The following is a 15,020-nucleotide window of genomic DNA, read 5'->3' as shown; positions in this document are numbered from 1 at the left end:
TCTAATAAATACCTGAAATTAAATAGTCCAGACTTATTAACCAGCTGTCAAATATTGTTTTAGAAAACCTCCATCCGTCTTCCGAAATCCCCGCATCGGCAGTGGGCTCCGGATGCTGACGCTTGTGGGGACGGCTCTTGTGTCGGCATTAGAGTTATTAACTGATGAATGATAGTTTAGAGTCATAAATAGAACATGTGTATCTATATTGCGTCAAAGTATCACTATAATGGGTGAACGATCCTTAACTCTATTGCATAGAGCTTTCAAAAATAGCTGCAATGTCCAGAATTTTCCCATCATATCCGCTGTCTCCCAGAAATGTGATACCAAATGGCAGCCGTGCTTCCCCATCCTCTATCCATCCGGCGTTAATGCTAACACCGCATAGATCAACAACATTTGCGGCATACGTGAATAGCCCAAGTTTCGAACCTAGAGCTATTGGATCATCCAATATCTCTTGTATAGTAGGATGACAGGGCATGCTTGGCACAACTAAAACGTCAATGCCATCTTCCAGTTTGTTGAAGGTTCGGCGTGCCGCTGCGATGCACTGCATCTGCGTGGCTTGATCCCGAAACACTTCCCAGGCCTTAACGTCAGATGATAAAACGCCTTCAAAAATCCGTTTTGTGACGGGATGAAATGTGTCGATATTTTCTGTGATGAAGTCGTGTCCGATTGAAGCAAGACGTTCATGGATAAGAGATGCACCGTAGATCAGACCGCCCGCCTTGACAAATGGCGTGTAGTCGATATCGACCAGCGTTCCTCCGCACGACTGTAACTTGCCAATAGCCATCTTGAATAACTGTTTGTATTTTTCAGAGCACAAGTCTACAAAGGACTCCGGAGGTATGCCAAAGGTGAACCCTCCCTGTCTGAACCCTCGATAATCCACCATCCAGGTAGGAAGACTTGATGGTGGTTTGGCGTATGGATCTAAATGGTCATACTGATCCATTACATACCAAACCTGTCTTGCATCGTCTAGAGAAGGTGCTAGGATACCGAGTGTATCAAGGCTCTGACAAGCGGGTACCGCGCCTCTTGCCGAGATGGTACCCTTGGTAGGTTTGAAGCCGACGATTCCGTTGAATGCTGCTGGACCCCGAACGCTTCCGGCGGTGTCGGTCCCAATGGTAAAGGATACAAGTCCAGCAGCAACGGCAACAGCTGGTGCAGAAGATGAACCGCCAGTGATGTGCCTCTTGCTGTGGTAACTATGAGGAGTGCCATAAGGTGAGCGGCATCCTGTTAAACCAGTGGCAAATTGGTCGAGGTTCAATTTCCCTATATATATTGCCCCGGCGTCAAGTAAATGTTGAATTGCTGGAGCAGTTGAAGTCGCAGTATAGGCGAAGCTGTCGCATGCAACTGTAGTGATCACCCCGGTCACGTCGATGTTATCCTTCACGGCAAATGGAATGCCAAAGAGAGGAGGAAGCGCTTTGCCCGCATAAGCCGTCGATAATCGTTTGACAGCTGACAATGCACTCTCTAGAGATTCTTTAGATATCCACAAAGATTGATCAATGCTCTCGTACTTGGCTATTCGATTGAATACTGATCGTATGACAGCTTCTGGATCCAGCAGACCATCTTTGTATAGGCTTCTGAGCTCACTGATAGAGGGAAGCGCTGTGGCATCAAGATTTGTAGTAAGACTCGAATTAAGGGCGCGTGATTGATATGCCTGTGCAATGAGCTCGCTGCTATGGCCAACATATCCAAAAAGACCATTTTGACAGACGATGGTGTCTAATGATGCTGCCACCATGGCTGGATCGAAGCCTTCGGTACAGTCAGAGAGGACACAACATTCATAACCTCTATCGTTACACTCTCGTAACGTGCTCGTAACACAGCATCTATAATCACTATTAGTCGTGTTGGAAGCGAAAGTGCGTTGCTTTCTCTAGACATACTCTATCGTCACGCCGGTGAGTATCAAATGGGTAATCCCTCTAGCAAGCAAGAGCCTATGAAATCCGGTACCCCAAAGGCTTCCTTTTCCTGGCTTGTCAATAATTGGTTCACCAGGATGCGGCTTTAGCTGGTTGATAATATTATGACCTCTCTCTCCTCTCACCAAGAGCTTCCCCATTGGCCCCTCGTCGCCGATGCCCATCAATTGGTTGCCATTTGGTGCATTTAATTGTCTTAGTCTTTTCGCAGCAGGCAAATCTGAGAGATTCGGAAGATGGCCTTCTCGGGTATAAATGACATGCAAGCCCATAGAACGTGCCGCTTCTAAAGCTCTCTGGACGTTTGGTACAATTTTGCGGACGGATGAGAAGATGGCGGGGTTGCCGCATACAATGGATCCGAAGCCATCCGGATCTAGAAAATCCCGTTGCATGTCAACCACTATGAATGCTGTGGTAGTAAGAGGAAAAGTAAATCCGTATGGGCGAGCATTTGGGAGTGATAATTTTATTTCTGTAGCCATTTTGAAGGTATTGATACAGTGATTCTCGCATCAAGTCTAACAAAGCAGCAACTTGGATGAAATTGGAAATTGAGCGGAGAAGCGGCTCTTGGGGGTTAATAATCGCTCCGATTGGGCTGAATTTGTCACCACGCATGTATGAACCACAAGTCTGCCTAATTGCTGATTGCAGCTGGTACGCTCTTGGCACAAGCAGACAATTTTACGAATGTTTCGTCTTTCGCGCGTATATATTGCTAACGACATACTTATTGAGCACAGTTCAAAACATAGCAAGTCAACCAACACCAAGGCTTCAAGCATCTATGATTATGAATTATGCGACTTCTCAGCTTCAACGGCAATCGCCTGGTGTGCACCAAAGATCTCATCGACGAGCCTCCACCATATGCGATTCTCTCCCATACCTGGGGTGGTGATGACGATGAAGTCACCTTTAGCGACATTACTGCTGGTAAAGGCTCAGACAAGCCGGGGTATCGTAAAATACAATTCTGTGCCAGACAAGCAGCCTCAGATGGCCTATCCTACTTCTGGATAGATACCTGTTGCATTGACAAGTCGAATAGTACAGAGCTTCAAAGGGAGATCAACTCCATGTTCCGACTCTATAAAAACGCTGCTAAGTGCTACGTATACCTGTCTGATGTGATAAAACACGGAGACATTAACCAGCTCGATTCCTCACCTGCACCGAGTTGGGAGTCTTCTTTTCGCAAAAGTCGGTGGTTTACGCGGGGTTGGACTTTACAAGAACTCTTAGCCCCCGCGACGGTGGAATTCTTTTCGTCTGAATGCGCGCATCTTGGTACTAAAGAATCATTGGAGAGAGAAATTCATGAAATTACTCAAATTCCAATCGATGTTCTTCGAGGACGCCGACTTTCTCAGATAAGTATCGACAGGCGGATGGCATGGTCGGAGAAACGTTCCACAACTTATCCCGAAGATAAGGCCTACTCCCTCCTAGGCATCTTTGGTGTCTATATACCGCTTATATACGGAGAAGGACAGGATAATGCATTTGCACGTCTTCGGCGTGCAATTAATGAGCAAGGTCAGGCCTCCAACTTTTACATATCGCTCGCTTAGATGGGCTTATTGCTAACTTTTTCTTCTTCAGACATAATAAAAGGCAAGCCAGGCCTCCTCATGTCCACTATTTATTTTGACGTGTGTATACACAGATCACTATTCTAAAGAAACGAGAGATCGCCTCTTGGGATGGCTCTCATACATTGATCAACAACGCTTTTACACCGAATCTCGAAGCGCTAGGAAACCTAGTGCTAGTACGGGCAGCTGGTTTGTGAGTAGATACATTATCCCATGGATGAAAGAACAGTCTTTACTTTGGTTACATGGGAAAGGTAAGAAAAATTTAGCGTTCATATAAATAGGTACATGTATCTTTCACAGCTATAATTAACAGCAGACACAGCGGGATCGGGAAAGACGATTATGACGTCCAAAGTTATTGAGCACCTCGAGAGCACCAACGATAGTATGCTTGCATATTATTACTTTTCATTTCGGAACAAGGACTCTCAAAGTCTTCGCAATATGAAATGTGCCCTTTTAGTACAGATTCTAAAGGGACTTTCTATTCCTCATCCTGATAAGGAGAGCGTATTCTTCATCCCTCGAGCCTTTCGAAGCCTTTATGACACTCATTTCCCATCCAAGACCCCTCCGATGGAAGAGTTGGACTCTGTACTAATAGAAGTCATCGATCTATCCGAGGAAACATTTCTTATAATCGATGCGTTGGATGAATGCGACTCAGATTTTGTTAGAGGCGAAGCTATTACTTTCTTGGCCAGCTTGCTTGGAAAGGTCAAATCGAAGCTGCATATTCTCATCACAAGTCGCTTAGAGGTCGATATTGAAACCAAGATATCACAGTTATCTATTCCGACAAGTTTGGTCGCTCTCCACGCTACAGATGTTGACCGGGACATACGCAAACATTTACGAGCTTTGATGAGAGAAGAGGATTCATTTAAAGCTTGGTCTCATGCTCTTAAGACAAGGGTAATAGATCACCTTGTTCAGAATGCTGACGGCGTCTTCCGCTGGGCAGACCTCCAAATACAGGGATTGAGGGGCAAAACGCGAGAGATTGACGTCAATCGAACGTTAAAACGGCTTCCTCGTGACTTAGGCGAAACCTATAGCCGCATTCTTCGGCGCATTGATCTGAACAACTACAAACTCGAAGCCATGGCTGTTCTCAGGTGGCTTGCATGTTCAACGAGACCTCTGAATCTCGCAGAGATTGCGGAGCTTGCAGTTTTTGACGTGGAAGAAAGTGATGAAGCGAACCTGTTGCCTTCTTCTAGCGAGTACGAAGTATCTTGCGTATACCAAAATCGCTTTACCTCGGCTTCGGAAGTCTTGAATATTCTTTCCGGGCTCGTCACAAGCACTCAACTATCTGACAAGGATTCTCCGCCGCACAACTGCATCGTCTCATTCTCTCATTTCTCGGTTAAAGAGTATCTGCAATCTACCCAGGTGTCGCCTCCATATTTTAAGTTGATATTGAGCGACTGTCATTGGTTCATTTTAAAATGCAGCTTCGCTTACATGCGAGCCTTTGACATTGCAGTAAGAGAGAGCCAGGAATCGAGAAACTGCCCTCTTCTTCTCTATGCGTGCTTTTCAGTATGGGAACACGCTAAAGAGCCTGAAGTCTTTTTTGCTAAGGGAAATCATGGCGAGAGTCTGCTCGCCTCCTTCATTGCCCCTTACCTTCAAGAGTACGGGTATGCCATTTCGGTAGCTCTTGAACGTGCATTCCTAAATTCACAGCGTATTCCAGAGGACGTTTCGCAATTTATTCGACAATTCATTGATATGGGGGCTCACAGTCTTTCGACATGGTCTCAGTTTTACTCGGCGGTTGCTTTCGCCGACTGTGATCTCATCAATCTGCTCCTCAGTTGCAATTTAGAGGCTCCATATGACATTTTACTGAGAGCAACTCTGGACTTCAACCAACCAATGGACATTCAAGTCAAAACGTCTACAATAACGTTTGATTCCGATAAACAGCTTCAATTCTCCCCGGTGTCAGGCATTGTACAAACTGTCGTTGACCAAATGACCAACAAAATCTCTGTTCTGGATAGTAGCTCTCAGAGGCCCCCATCATCCCGAACCAATACAGAAAATCGCATCGCTTTGTGGAAAATACTTCAAGCGGAGCCTGACGTTGAATTAAACACTAAAGATCGTGACGGAAAGACACCACTGCTCTTAGCAGCGGTACACGGTGATGAAGACTTTTTTAAGTATTTGTTTGCGCAAGATGGCATTGAGACTGATATACAAGAAAGTCATGGATGGGACCTTCTAACCTGTGCGCTATTGGGTAAAAACACTACCATCATCAAGATTATACTTGATCGGGGTAACTTTGATCTGGACCACATGGATCTCTATGGCCGAACGAACTTCGAATGGAGCACCCATCTGGGGTTACATGCGGTTCTAGCATCTGCATCAATGATGCCAGAGGTCTCTCATCAAACCTCCGAGATGCGCCAGATTCCATTCACCGTCGTTAAAGAAATAGCGACCGATGGGGAAGTGTGGGCGTGCATCTTCTCACAAGACGGCTCACGAATAGCTCTTTGCCTTTCCTCCAATAAAGCTCTAATCTTCGACCTTCAAAAAGACGAATTACAAAGCACCTTGGACCACGAAAAGCCCGTTACTAAAGCGTCCTGGAGTCCGGATGACTCATTGATTGTGACTCTCTGCCTCGATGGTAAGCCAAGGTTATGGGATTCCGAGGCAAGATTATCTACCCCACGTCTCTTTATGGCTTCCTTCAAGCTGACTGGTTTGCTAGAGCGGAGAGCTAGTCAAAGTATTACCTCTGCATCATGAACCCGGAATGGGGTGTCATTGGTCACTTGACGGCAGATATGTCATCTTGACTTCCTTGAGTGATACACTTGGTATCATGACTGTGGAGATATCCGATGGTCATTATCGCCCATGGATCGAAGTTCAAGGTCTTCGCGTCCAATCTAGTGCCATGTCAAAAGATGGAAAGTGGCTTGTGGCCGTAACATACACAAAAGAGCTGCTCATCTTTCAAGTTGCGGCTGCGGAGCTAGCAAACAAAATCTCTCTGTCAGAGCGTGCGTCTTGGGTTTCTATCAGTGACGGCCTCGGCCTCATTCTTATGGGATACGTTGATGGGGGGTTCGATATTCGGCTTCTCCCAAGCGGCGAAGTCATTCAGCAACGTCCTGGGATAAGTAACACTGATTTTCTGTTGCAAGGATCCGTAGGGGGAGAAAATGATACATTTCTCTTGAGGGCCGAAGAAAGTGAGTCACTATCAGACAATTTCTCTGACTGCGAATAAGAGCTCACAGAACAAATAGACGGTTATATAAGCATCTGGGATCTGAATTCGGGAACTCTTGCAGGGCTCGAACACGGCCACTATCCTGAGCGAACAAACTTTGCCGCGTGGAATCCGGTCGATCCTTGTGTCATTGCATCTGGCGGAGACGATCATAAGTGCAGGATGTGAGTACAATTTGTGATATGCCGAATTTGCTAAATCAGTAAACCGGGATAGCTAACAGAGGCTAGCTGGTCCTGCCGAAATAATTTGCTCACCTATCACGAAGACTGATGACTCGCGGAGAAGGATTCATATTCTGAAGAGAATATTAATTAAGTGGCTTAAGGGATCTGAGCAAAATTAGTCTGTGTGACTATAGTTGACCTATAGACATACATACTCTTGACGAAGTATTTAGCACCATACTCCTCGTGAATGAATCTCTTAATAGATATCCGAAGAAGTTACACCTTTGATCCTCTTATTGCATCACACGACTGCTATAATGCATTGTCATGGCTGCCTGACGCAGGGTTACACCTCCGAGACACAATGACCTGGCTGTGGATACCCACGTGGAGTGGGACAGACATATCGTGGCCACGCTGAGGCTCTGCGGGAGCTGACCCTCTAGACGTGGCAAGTAATCTGTGGCATCTTAAAACCTCTTCGGTGATGTTGTGGCACCCAGTTGAGTCCCATTACCTATGGACTCCAGCCGGTGACATAGTCGCTCAGGCTGAGAAGGCTGCTCTGGTGTATTTCATCCCTTGAGTTATATGACAATGGGCCATTAACAACTGGACACATTGGATATAGCACTCCACTATCCCACGAAAGCACTTTCGCATTCATGATGTTGCCATTATTATGGAGATTTGGGCTGCAAATGTTTCATGTCGGAGTTGCAAGCTGCATTGAGGCTCATCCGGCGATATCGGATGTCGCGCATCCTGGGATATGCCTGGCATGAGGCTCTCAAGGAAGGGTAACGGAGGCCTCTTATCTCCCTTGCATCAAGACTCTTAATGATATATAAGGAATCTGAAGTCTCTGCAAGAAAATCTATACTACAAACACCTTTATTCAACTTGCTCAAGTCTAAGTATAAGTTATGAAGGCTTCACTTATTCTTGGGGCCATTGCCCTATTTCCAACAGTAATTTCGGCCAAAGCATCGCCACCCGCAGCAATTGTGAGTCGCTATTACCATTGGTCATGCCATAGCACTGACAATGTTTTCTCTTTAGGACGAATACTGCCGTCAAAAAGGTATGTCAACCCACTGCAGAAGGCTATAGCTGCATTAACACGAGAAAAGGTCAATTTGCCCAGCTGGTGAAAGGAGTCTGGAAATGTGTCCAAATCTCAGATATCTGCAGTCCCAGTGAGGACATAGCTACTATTCACCATGATAAAGACACAGGTGAATGGGTTTGTTGTTTAAAGGGCCATGAGCTCAAAAACGGTGAATGCGTATCACCTGAACCAGAGTGTGAGCAAATAGTTGTCGAATGACTGTTAGCGGTAACTCACAATATTTCTAGGTCCTCTTCCTACTGGATTTTGCAAATCTCCCACTTGTGCACAAACCCTAAGATCTGCCGAACTAGAGACTCTTCTCCGTCAAGCCTTCTTGGAATGTTTCCCCCATGATGAGATACATCTGGATTCATTCATCAAGTATCAAATAAACTCTCTCGAGACTGGAATTAACCTTTTTGAAAAGATTCATCAAGACAAGAAGGAGTCACTCCTGGTCCAGGGGCGCCAATCACCTTTCAGTCTCTCTAGAGAATGGTGGAATTGTCCTCAGGATAATTCACCCTGCAAATGGCTTGCCTTGGAGAATAACAACGCCCCCAAAAAGTTGGCCCCAACAGGTCGTGAAAAATTGATTCTACCTAACCCAAACCAACCAATCCCCAATTACGTATATCCATTCGATATGTGGGTGACAAAGATTGCCGGTGGACAATTCACACTTTACATCAACGGCAAACAGATCGAATCGCATGACTCAGGTCTTGACTTTTTTATCCCTGCTGGTGAGCCGTCATTCTTAGCTTGGCAAAATTAAACCCAATTACTGTGTTACTGACAGGCGTCATTAGGAACTGCCGCTGATGACGTTTGGTACAAGTCTGAAACTGGCGCTATGGTTCACTTCTACGGATCGTGCTCTACCTATACCCCATGTTTGGGAAGAAAAGTCGTCCCTTGGACTAGAGGTGTTTCACATAAACGACTGGGACAAGATGGAGAGATTTATATCGGGCAATACGATGAGGACTTGGTTCTTACCATTGCCGATACTGAGACGACTTCCGAGCAATACACTGTTTTCGCCGACGGTGTGAAGCTTGGCTCTACACATGGCAGACTCACTCTAGGAGACGAAAAGTACAAGCGATCTAATATCCGTATGGTTGATGTGGGATCTGGAGCCGCCGGCGCTCTACGAAGTATTGCGAATGACGGGTTCTGGGGATCATTCAAGATTCCGAGAGGTAAGAACATATGACTTCGCGACTTGCACAGGAGCTCTAACATTTCAACAGGAGCTAAGAAGATTACCATTGTCGATGATTCGTCTGATTTCGATTTCGCCTTTGAGTATCGTCTTGATACCGCATGTAGCTGCTAAAGGGAAGGATGCGGCCATGAAAAATGCACGTTGATAGAGAAAATGTTGGTTTGGTATAGGCTGGTATTTGTGGTTCTCTAGAAAGCAATATGGTGAACATTTACCTACATATGACGAGAGCTGTTTAGATAGAGACAAAAAGTTTGTTTACATCGTCAAGAACTTCACAATTTTGACAGAACATGCCATGTGTCAACCGCACTGTGGTGACTTTGAATAGCAGCTTCTGCAATGTTGACAGCTCAATATGCAAATCTTAACGTTCAAGCTAACTGTACGCTTAGAAACGTGAATTCTTGTACAAATAAATTAGGATGAACTACACACACCGACCTGTCGTCATTTCCGCTCTAAATGAACGCCTCTCGCGCAACTTGCCTGGGCATGAGGGGTTGTTGCCTGCGTCGTGTTTTTAGCGGATGCGAAACTTTGCCCCCATGATTAGGCATGATATAATGCATATATAGTCTGGTTATATCAAGTTATATTTAGTTGTGATGACACGAGCAGCTTCACAATCAAGATCAACATATACAGACCTAGTCTTCATACTTCACAATGCCTTCATTCATTTTTCTCATGAAAGCCAATGTCATGGCTGAAGCCCCACCAGCAGAAATCCCCCCAGAAATATTCGAGTCAATGTGCAAGTACAACGAAGAACTGAACGATGCCGGAATCTTACTTGACGCTCAAGGCCTCCGACCAACTTCAGTAGATAGCTATCGATTGACATACTCTACTGACAATCCACCGGAAATTATTCCAGGACCTTTTAACGTCGCCACCGAAACTCATATCTGTGGCTGGTGGATTGTGCAAACCAAGGATGCGGAAGAGGCTCTCAGCTGGGCCAAGAAGATTCCGATGCAATCAGGAGAGATTGTTGTTCGACGGATTGGATGTGTGGAAGAGTTAGGCGATGGTTTCACAAAAGAGTTACGAGAGCGGGAAGCAAAGTTACGGATTCAGGTGGCAAAGAGAGTGCTGGAACTTGCGCAAAAAGACAATGGCTCTATCTAATGGAGATGCGCCTTTGATCTTAGTAGTAGGATAGGATATTTTGGAGTTGAATCGGTAAAGGGAGTAGCTAGCTGGTACCCTAAGTCTTCCCCGTACATATGTATCTAGCTTTCCAGCGACTAATAGTCGAGTGTCTAGTTCTTCCAGGTGTCGGCTATTACCACTCCCCTTTCCTATAACACGCTGCTCTTGTTATCAAAGTAGAACCTGCTGACTTTGTGACACAAGACGCTGTATAGCCAGAACTAATATGTAAAAAGAGTTAGAAGTGGAGTTTACGCTTTGGATATAGACATTAAAAAGATTTCTGTTTATTTTGAGCTATAGATGAACCTTTCCACATTTCTCAGTTCGAAATAGACACTCTGTGGTCGCTAAAAATGGCAACATCATGCATATTGCATGTAAGTATGCTCGTTCTCTCGGCGACTACGCCCGCTGCTATCCCACGCCGTCAGCAGACGGAGGCAGCCGCCGGGTATTGCAGCCAATTCATCCTCCAAGACCTGTTCCGCGCCGCCATCCTGGCTTACTTGTCTACGTAAAGCAAACTGTCTGGAATTGCTACGAACCAAGTATAATACTTTTCGCGCCGTCGGAGTCATCATCGTCTTTGTCATCGGCCTTTTGCAAGCCGCTACACTCTTGTACAGAGACATCAGCAGAGTCGGTGAATGGCAAGGCTATTGAACCTTGGCTGTCTGGAATCTCTGACAAGAGTGTAATCTCGTCGTTTGTTGTCTCTGCTATGACCATATCATCACTCTGTGTTATTTGTGCTTGAACGTCCTGGCGTATACGCTTGCAGTATCTCCGTGGACGTGGTGGCCATTGGAAAGGATTTTGAGTCGCGTTATGGGCCTTGCTTTGAGGTCGGTATACTTGAACGTTTCAAGACACATGTTGCCAGCCTGTCAAACTCACTAAGTGGTATGGAGCTCTAAGATGCTGTTCCAGCTTGTGTAGCTCTTCAAAGTCGTGGCCATGACATCCGTTTCCCTCGACACGGCAAACAGTGCTACCTTCCAGGTTCCAGTCCACCCTCACATTCTGCAAATGAGCATACATATACCCATAAGCCAGCTCTCGCATCATTGAAGACTTATTTAATAATCGCTCATTTTTTAACGCCGCCAATGTTTGCCCTGCTCATTTATTAGCCTCGATATGGCAGCGCACTTCAAATGAATGCTCACAAAGAGTTGGCTCTCTCTCTGGCTCTGGAGGAGGCGACGGTGTAGGCAACGGCAGCGGCGGAGGAGATGGCTCTGGTGATGGCAACACATTCTCTACATCGTTGAATGTGACTGGCTCCATTGCAGTGAATGTCGAAGCATGCGGTGGGCTCAGGTGTCATTCAATTTGTGATAATCGAGGGCGGGAGAGGGGAGATGAGAGAGAAAAAGAGGAAAAAGAATAGAAATAATAGAGAGAAGGAGAGAGAAAGAGAAAGAGAAAGATAGTGATAAGTACATGACTTTTTTTTTTTGCGGTGAGTTGCACCTGCTTAACTCGATGGAACGAGGATGGACGAAGGAGCGACCTTGGCAGCACTTGCGCGTCGTGAACAAACCACGATAGCTGTATCGCGGTATCTATATCTTATCAACCTCCCTACACATATATATAGTATACACAGTCTGGCAGTATATATACTTCACCAGCAACAGGAAGAATAACTATCTAAAACCTTGGTTAGGTGAATGCCTTTTAAAATATTTACGATTTGTTCTCTAGGTACCGTTGCAACTCTCTTCTTGTGTCGATACTATATACTGATATCCAGTGGTATAAATATATACATGCATATAGTATATCACCTTTAAATTTACGAGACGGGGTGCTGGATACGGTATCCTATAGGTGCGCTGGAGTGTCATTTCTATTTTAAACTATGTACATGCTAATTGTTTTCTAGACATCATATCTCATAGCGCTTCTTAATAGTCTGTTGAGCTGGCAATCTCCTTCCATGCCTGGCAGACATCAATTGCCGACTGTGCTGACTTGGTGATTTCCTCAATGGCATCCTGTCCCAAAGGCAGGAATTCCGGCAGTTCCTTGCCCTGGGCTACGCCGCTGGAGGTGACAACGTCGTAAATGACTTGAGCTCCCTTGACAGGGTCGCCAGGCTGCTTGTTGGCCTCGCGAGCAATGCCCTCCTTGACTGCTTCGCTGATCGCTCTGTAATCGGCGATGCCGTCGCTTCCGTTTGATGTTCTGAAGTTGCCGTCCTGTTTCAGCAGTTCTGTTCGGAAACGGCCAGGCTCTACAAGCAGATGCTTGATGCCCAGAGGCTTGACTTCGCTGGCAAGACCGAAACTGAGCCACCGGATAGCAGCCTTGGATGCGTTGTATATGCTAGCCGCGGGGTGGGCGAACCATGCGGCCATTGATCCGATGGTTACCAGGGTTCCGGATCTCTTTTCTCTTAGGTGGGGGAGAATGGCGCGGTAGACGTTGAGAGCACCAAATACGTTGGTCTGAAACTGAGCGTATGTGTCCTCTGGTGTGAGATCCTCGAGGATGCCAGTGTGAACGTAAGCTGCGCAGTTGACGACGATGTCAATGGGGCCGTGAACCTTGACAATGGCATCAACGTCGGCCTTAATCTTGTCTAGCGGCTCATTCTGGTCAAGACGAGCGACTTGGATGTTCTTGTCTGTGATGTTCTGGGCCCTAGTCAGAGAGCGTGTTGTGGCAATGACCTTGTTGCCCTGCTTTGCGGCAATGATGGCGAGGTGCAGGCCAAGACCGGACGAGGCACCAGTGATGAGCCAAGTTTGAGGAGCCATTGTTGCTATGAAGATGCGGATTCTTGGTCAGTCGATGATATGAACGGCTGTTCCTTTTGTTGTCGTTTGGTCGATGAGAGAAGTTCAACATACCACATCACAAGGACATCGCCTTTCTTTTATACTTGGATTCTCAAGCCACCTCATACAACCTGTCTCTCCTCATCACCCGACCATCTCGATAGTCTGGCTTCGGTATGACTCAATTCATATCGCTGTTACATCTTAGTTCCTCCACATTTTGAGGGAATCTTCACTTCTTGAAGCAATCCGTGGCTATTTGCCTTGATTTATTTGTCTAGCAGGGCCGACCCGAGAGCGGACGGGAGCGGACTCGAGCGGACTCGAGCGGATAGTGGATTCCTCGACCGAAAAACTCGGCGATTACTACGCAAAAATCCGGGGCCACCACATGCGGAGATAAAATCTGAGCCCACAGTGGCGGTTAGATTTCCCGCGGGCTCAGTCCGAGTTGGAGCTTCGTTCATTGGAGATTTCGAGAAGAGCCTTTCGATATAAGAGAACGTCTATAAAGGGTAATAATTGGAGTAAACTATTTAAAGCACCTTAAGGTACAGCCGTAAGTGATGTTGCCACCTCTTAAGAAGAGCTTACATACATGTATTGCCCTCTTTCCCTCTGGAAGTCGATTCTGCTTCGCCTTCTGCAGCTTTGGCGCGAGCAAATTGCTTCATGAATTCGTCCACGCTTTGTGCTCCCTGTACCCGGTATTTATCATTGATGATGAATGTTGGTACGGCTGTGACGCCCATTCTCGTTGCCTCATTCACCTCTTCCTCCACTTCTCTTTTCCCATTGTCGCTAAGCAGCCATTCCTTTGCCTCCTTTGGATCTAGCCCTCCTCGCTCGGCGGCCTTGACGAGGTCGTCAATGCTAGTGATGTCGCCGCCTTCTTCAAAGAACATCTTCATGATTTGGTTCACGACCTTGTTCTCCATTTCATTGCCCTTTGACCTGCCTAGTTGAACAAGCCGATGAGAATCTCTGGTATTGCCGATTAGAGATTTGAATGTGAAGTTAAGGCCTTCTTCGGCGCCTGTCTGCGCCAGTCGTTCGTGGATTGCGTCGACCCGACTGAAGCTTCCAAACTTCTTTGCCACGTGTTCTCGCACCGGTTCCGATTTGAAGGATGCATGAGGATCGAGGTAGAAAGCATGCCAGGAGATGGTAAAGTTGTCGCCGTCGCCTTTAGGAGTGGCATTGCGGAACGCAGAAATGGCTCGATCTAGGCGTGCTTTGCCCAAAAAGCAAAAGGGACAGACATTGTCCGAGATGATTTTAATGTTGAAGTTCGTCATTACGACTGAATACTGACAGATTCCGACAAACAGAGTAATGATACAGAGCCTAGATGAGACGAAGGGGAGAGAGAGGGACGAGGAGACGAGCGGAGAGTCATATATGGGACACAGATGGTGGGTATGGGCTTAGTCATGGTAAAATAAGAGTCTAACATTGTATTTAAAGTAGATAGCACAATGCCGACGAAGATAGTTCATAGACTTTGCATGCAGTCTCTCTAAACGTTAGGATGTTGCTAGAACGCGATACCAAGCATATAGCAACTCGGCGAGCAGTTTACCACCACCTCCTTGAAGATCCCCGATTTGTTCCTCTTTTCATTTCGAAATCGAATAGAAAAGAAAGTACTTTTACAATATTGAGAAAATATGTCATTTGAACTAGGGCATGCGCGCAACTACAATGATA

General features: G+C 46.1%; 7 protein-coding genes across 7 annotated transcripts; 3 read left to right on the top strand and 4 right to left on the bottom strand.

The window, feature by feature from the left end:
* Window position 1: 1 nt before the first annotated feature.
* V8C40DRAFT_245907 (amidase signature domain-containing protein) lies at window positions 2-2,512 on the bottom strand. The gene is made up of 2 exons (XM_083216009.1): window positions 1,932-2,512; window positions 2-1,874 (listed from the first exon to the last, which is right to left on the bottom strand). Exons 1-2 carry the CDS (start codon window positions 2,453-2,455, stop codon window positions 251-253), a joined length of 2,148 nt encoding a protein of 715 aa, XP_083073312.1. The 5' UTR covers window positions 2,456-2,512; the 3' UTR covers window positions 2-250.
* A 96-nt stretch (window positions 2,513-2,608) lies between these two features.
* V8C40DRAFT_245902 (uncharacterized protein) lies at window positions 2,609-7,300 on the top strand. The gene is made up of 7 exons (XM_083216008.1): window positions 2,609-3,512; window positions 3,579-3,590; window positions 3,643-3,825; window positions 3,897-6,256; window positions 6,315-6,801; window positions 6,859-7,006; window positions 7,073-7,300. Exons 1-7 carry the CDS (start codon window positions 2,774-2,776, stop codon window positions 7,113-7,115), a joined length of 3,972 nt encoding a protein of 1,323 aa, XP_083073311.1. The 5' UTR covers window positions 2,609-2,773; the 3' UTR covers window positions 7,116-7,300.
* A 638-nt stretch (window positions 7,301-7,938) lies between these two features.
* On the top strand, window positions 7,939-9,510 carry V8C40DRAFT_287731 (uncharacterized protein; the record flags this gene model as incomplete). Its single annotated transcript, XM_083222771.1, has 6 exons — window positions 7,939-8,019; window positions 8,075-8,096; window positions 8,146-8,319; window positions 8,372-8,872; window positions 8,939-9,334; window positions 9,386-9,510. The coding sequence occupies 6 exons, from the start codon at window positions 7,939-7,941 to the stop codon at window positions 9,469-9,471; spliced, it is 1,260 nt and encodes a 419-aa protein (XP_083073310.1). The 3' UTR covers window positions 9,472-9,510.
* A 435-nt stretch (window positions 9,511-9,945) lies between these two features.
* Window positions 9,946-10,740, top strand: V8C40DRAFT_245898 (YciI family protein). Its single transcript, XM_083216007.1, has one exon. The coding sequence runs from the start codon at window positions 10,030-10,032 to the stop codon at window positions 10,492-10,494; it is 465 nt and encodes a 154-aa protein (XP_083073309.1). The 5' UTR covers window positions 9,946-10,029; the 3' UTR covers window positions 10,495-10,740.
* A 318-nt stretch (window positions 10,741-11,058) lies between these two features.
* V8C40DRAFT_266174 (uncharacterized protein) lies at window positions 11,059-11,811 on the bottom strand (the record flags this gene model as incomplete). The annotated part of the gene is made up of 3 exons (XM_083219721.1): window positions 11,059-11,355; window positions 11,419-11,639; window positions 11,691-11,811. The coding sequence occupies 3 exons, from the start codon at window positions 11,809-11,811 to the stop codon at window positions 11,059-11,061; spliced, it is 639 nt and encodes a 212-aa protein (XP_083073308.1).
* A 558-nt stretch (window positions 11,812-12,369) lies between these two features.
* On the bottom strand, window positions 12,370-13,516 carry V8C40DRAFT_245896 (SDR family oxidoreductase). The gene is made up of 2 exons (XM_083216006.1): window positions 13,383-13,516; window positions 12,370-13,294 (listed from the first exon to the last, which is right to left on the bottom strand). Exon 2 carries the CDS (start codon window positions 13,287-13,289, stop codon window positions 12,435-12,437), a length of 855 nt encoding a protein of 284 aa, XP_083073307.1. The 5' UTR covers window positions 13,290-13,294; window positions 13,383-13,516; the 3' UTR covers window positions 12,370-12,434.
* A 297-nt stretch (window positions 13,517-13,813) lies between these two features.
* Window positions 13,814-15,010, bottom strand: V8C40DRAFT_245893 (DsbA family oxidoreductase). The gene has a single exon (XM_083216005.1). The coding sequence runs from the start codon at window positions 14,606-14,608 to the stop codon at window positions 13,901-13,903; it is 708 nt and encodes a 235-aa protein (XP_083073306.1). The 5' UTR covers window positions 14,609-15,010; the 3' UTR covers window positions 13,814-13,900.
* Between the last annotated feature and the right edge of the window lie 10 nt (window positions 15,011-15,020).

This window comes from Trichoderma camerunense (genome assembly GCF_050948025.1).
Source record: "Trichoderma camerunense strain CBS 138272 chromosome Unknown V8C40scaffold_9, whole genome shotgun sequence".
In the NCBI taxonomy this organism is placed as follows: Eukaryota; Fungi; Ascomycota; class Sordariomycetes; order Hypocreales; family Hypocreaceae; genus Trichoderma; species Trichoderma camerunense.
This window is presented reverse-complemented; position numbering and strand designations above follow the sequence as displayed.

Bases quoted from the DNA above. Each gene is read 5' to 3' on its own strand.
- V8C40DRAFT_245896 (XM_083216006.1), bottom strand. From the start codon at position 13,289: ATGGCTCCTCAAACTTGGCTCATCACTGGTGCCTCGTCCGGTCTTGGC.
- V8C40DRAFT_245907 (XM_083216009.1), bottom strand. From the start codon at position 2,455: ATGGCTACAGAAATAAAATTATCACTCCCAAATGCTCGCCCATACGGA. The intron at 1,875-1,931 runs GTATGTCTAGAG...TAGTGATTATAG, and splicing joins CTCACCGGCGTGACGATAGA to ATGCTGTGTTACGAGCACGT.
- V8C40DRAFT_245898 (XM_083216007.1), top strand. From the start codon at position 10,030: ATGCCTTCATTCATTTTTCTCATGAAAGCCAATGTCATGGCTGAAGCC.
- V8C40DRAFT_245902 (XM_083216008.1), top strand. From the start codon at position 2,774: ATGCGACTTCTCAGCTTCAACGGCAATCGCCTGGTGTGCACCAAAGAT. The intron at 6,257-6,314 runs GCAAGATTATCT...CTGGTTTGCTAG, and splicing joins CAAGGTTATGGGATTCCGAG to AGCGGAGAGCTAGTCAAAGT. The intron at 6,802-6,858 runs GTGAGTCACTAT...CAGAACAAATAG, and splicing joins TCTCTTGAGGGCCGAAGAAA to ACGGTTATATAAGCATCTGG.
- V8C40DRAFT_245893 (XM_083216005.1), bottom strand. From the start codon at position 14,608: ATGACGAACTTCAACATTAAAATCATCTCGGACAATGTCTGTCCCTTT.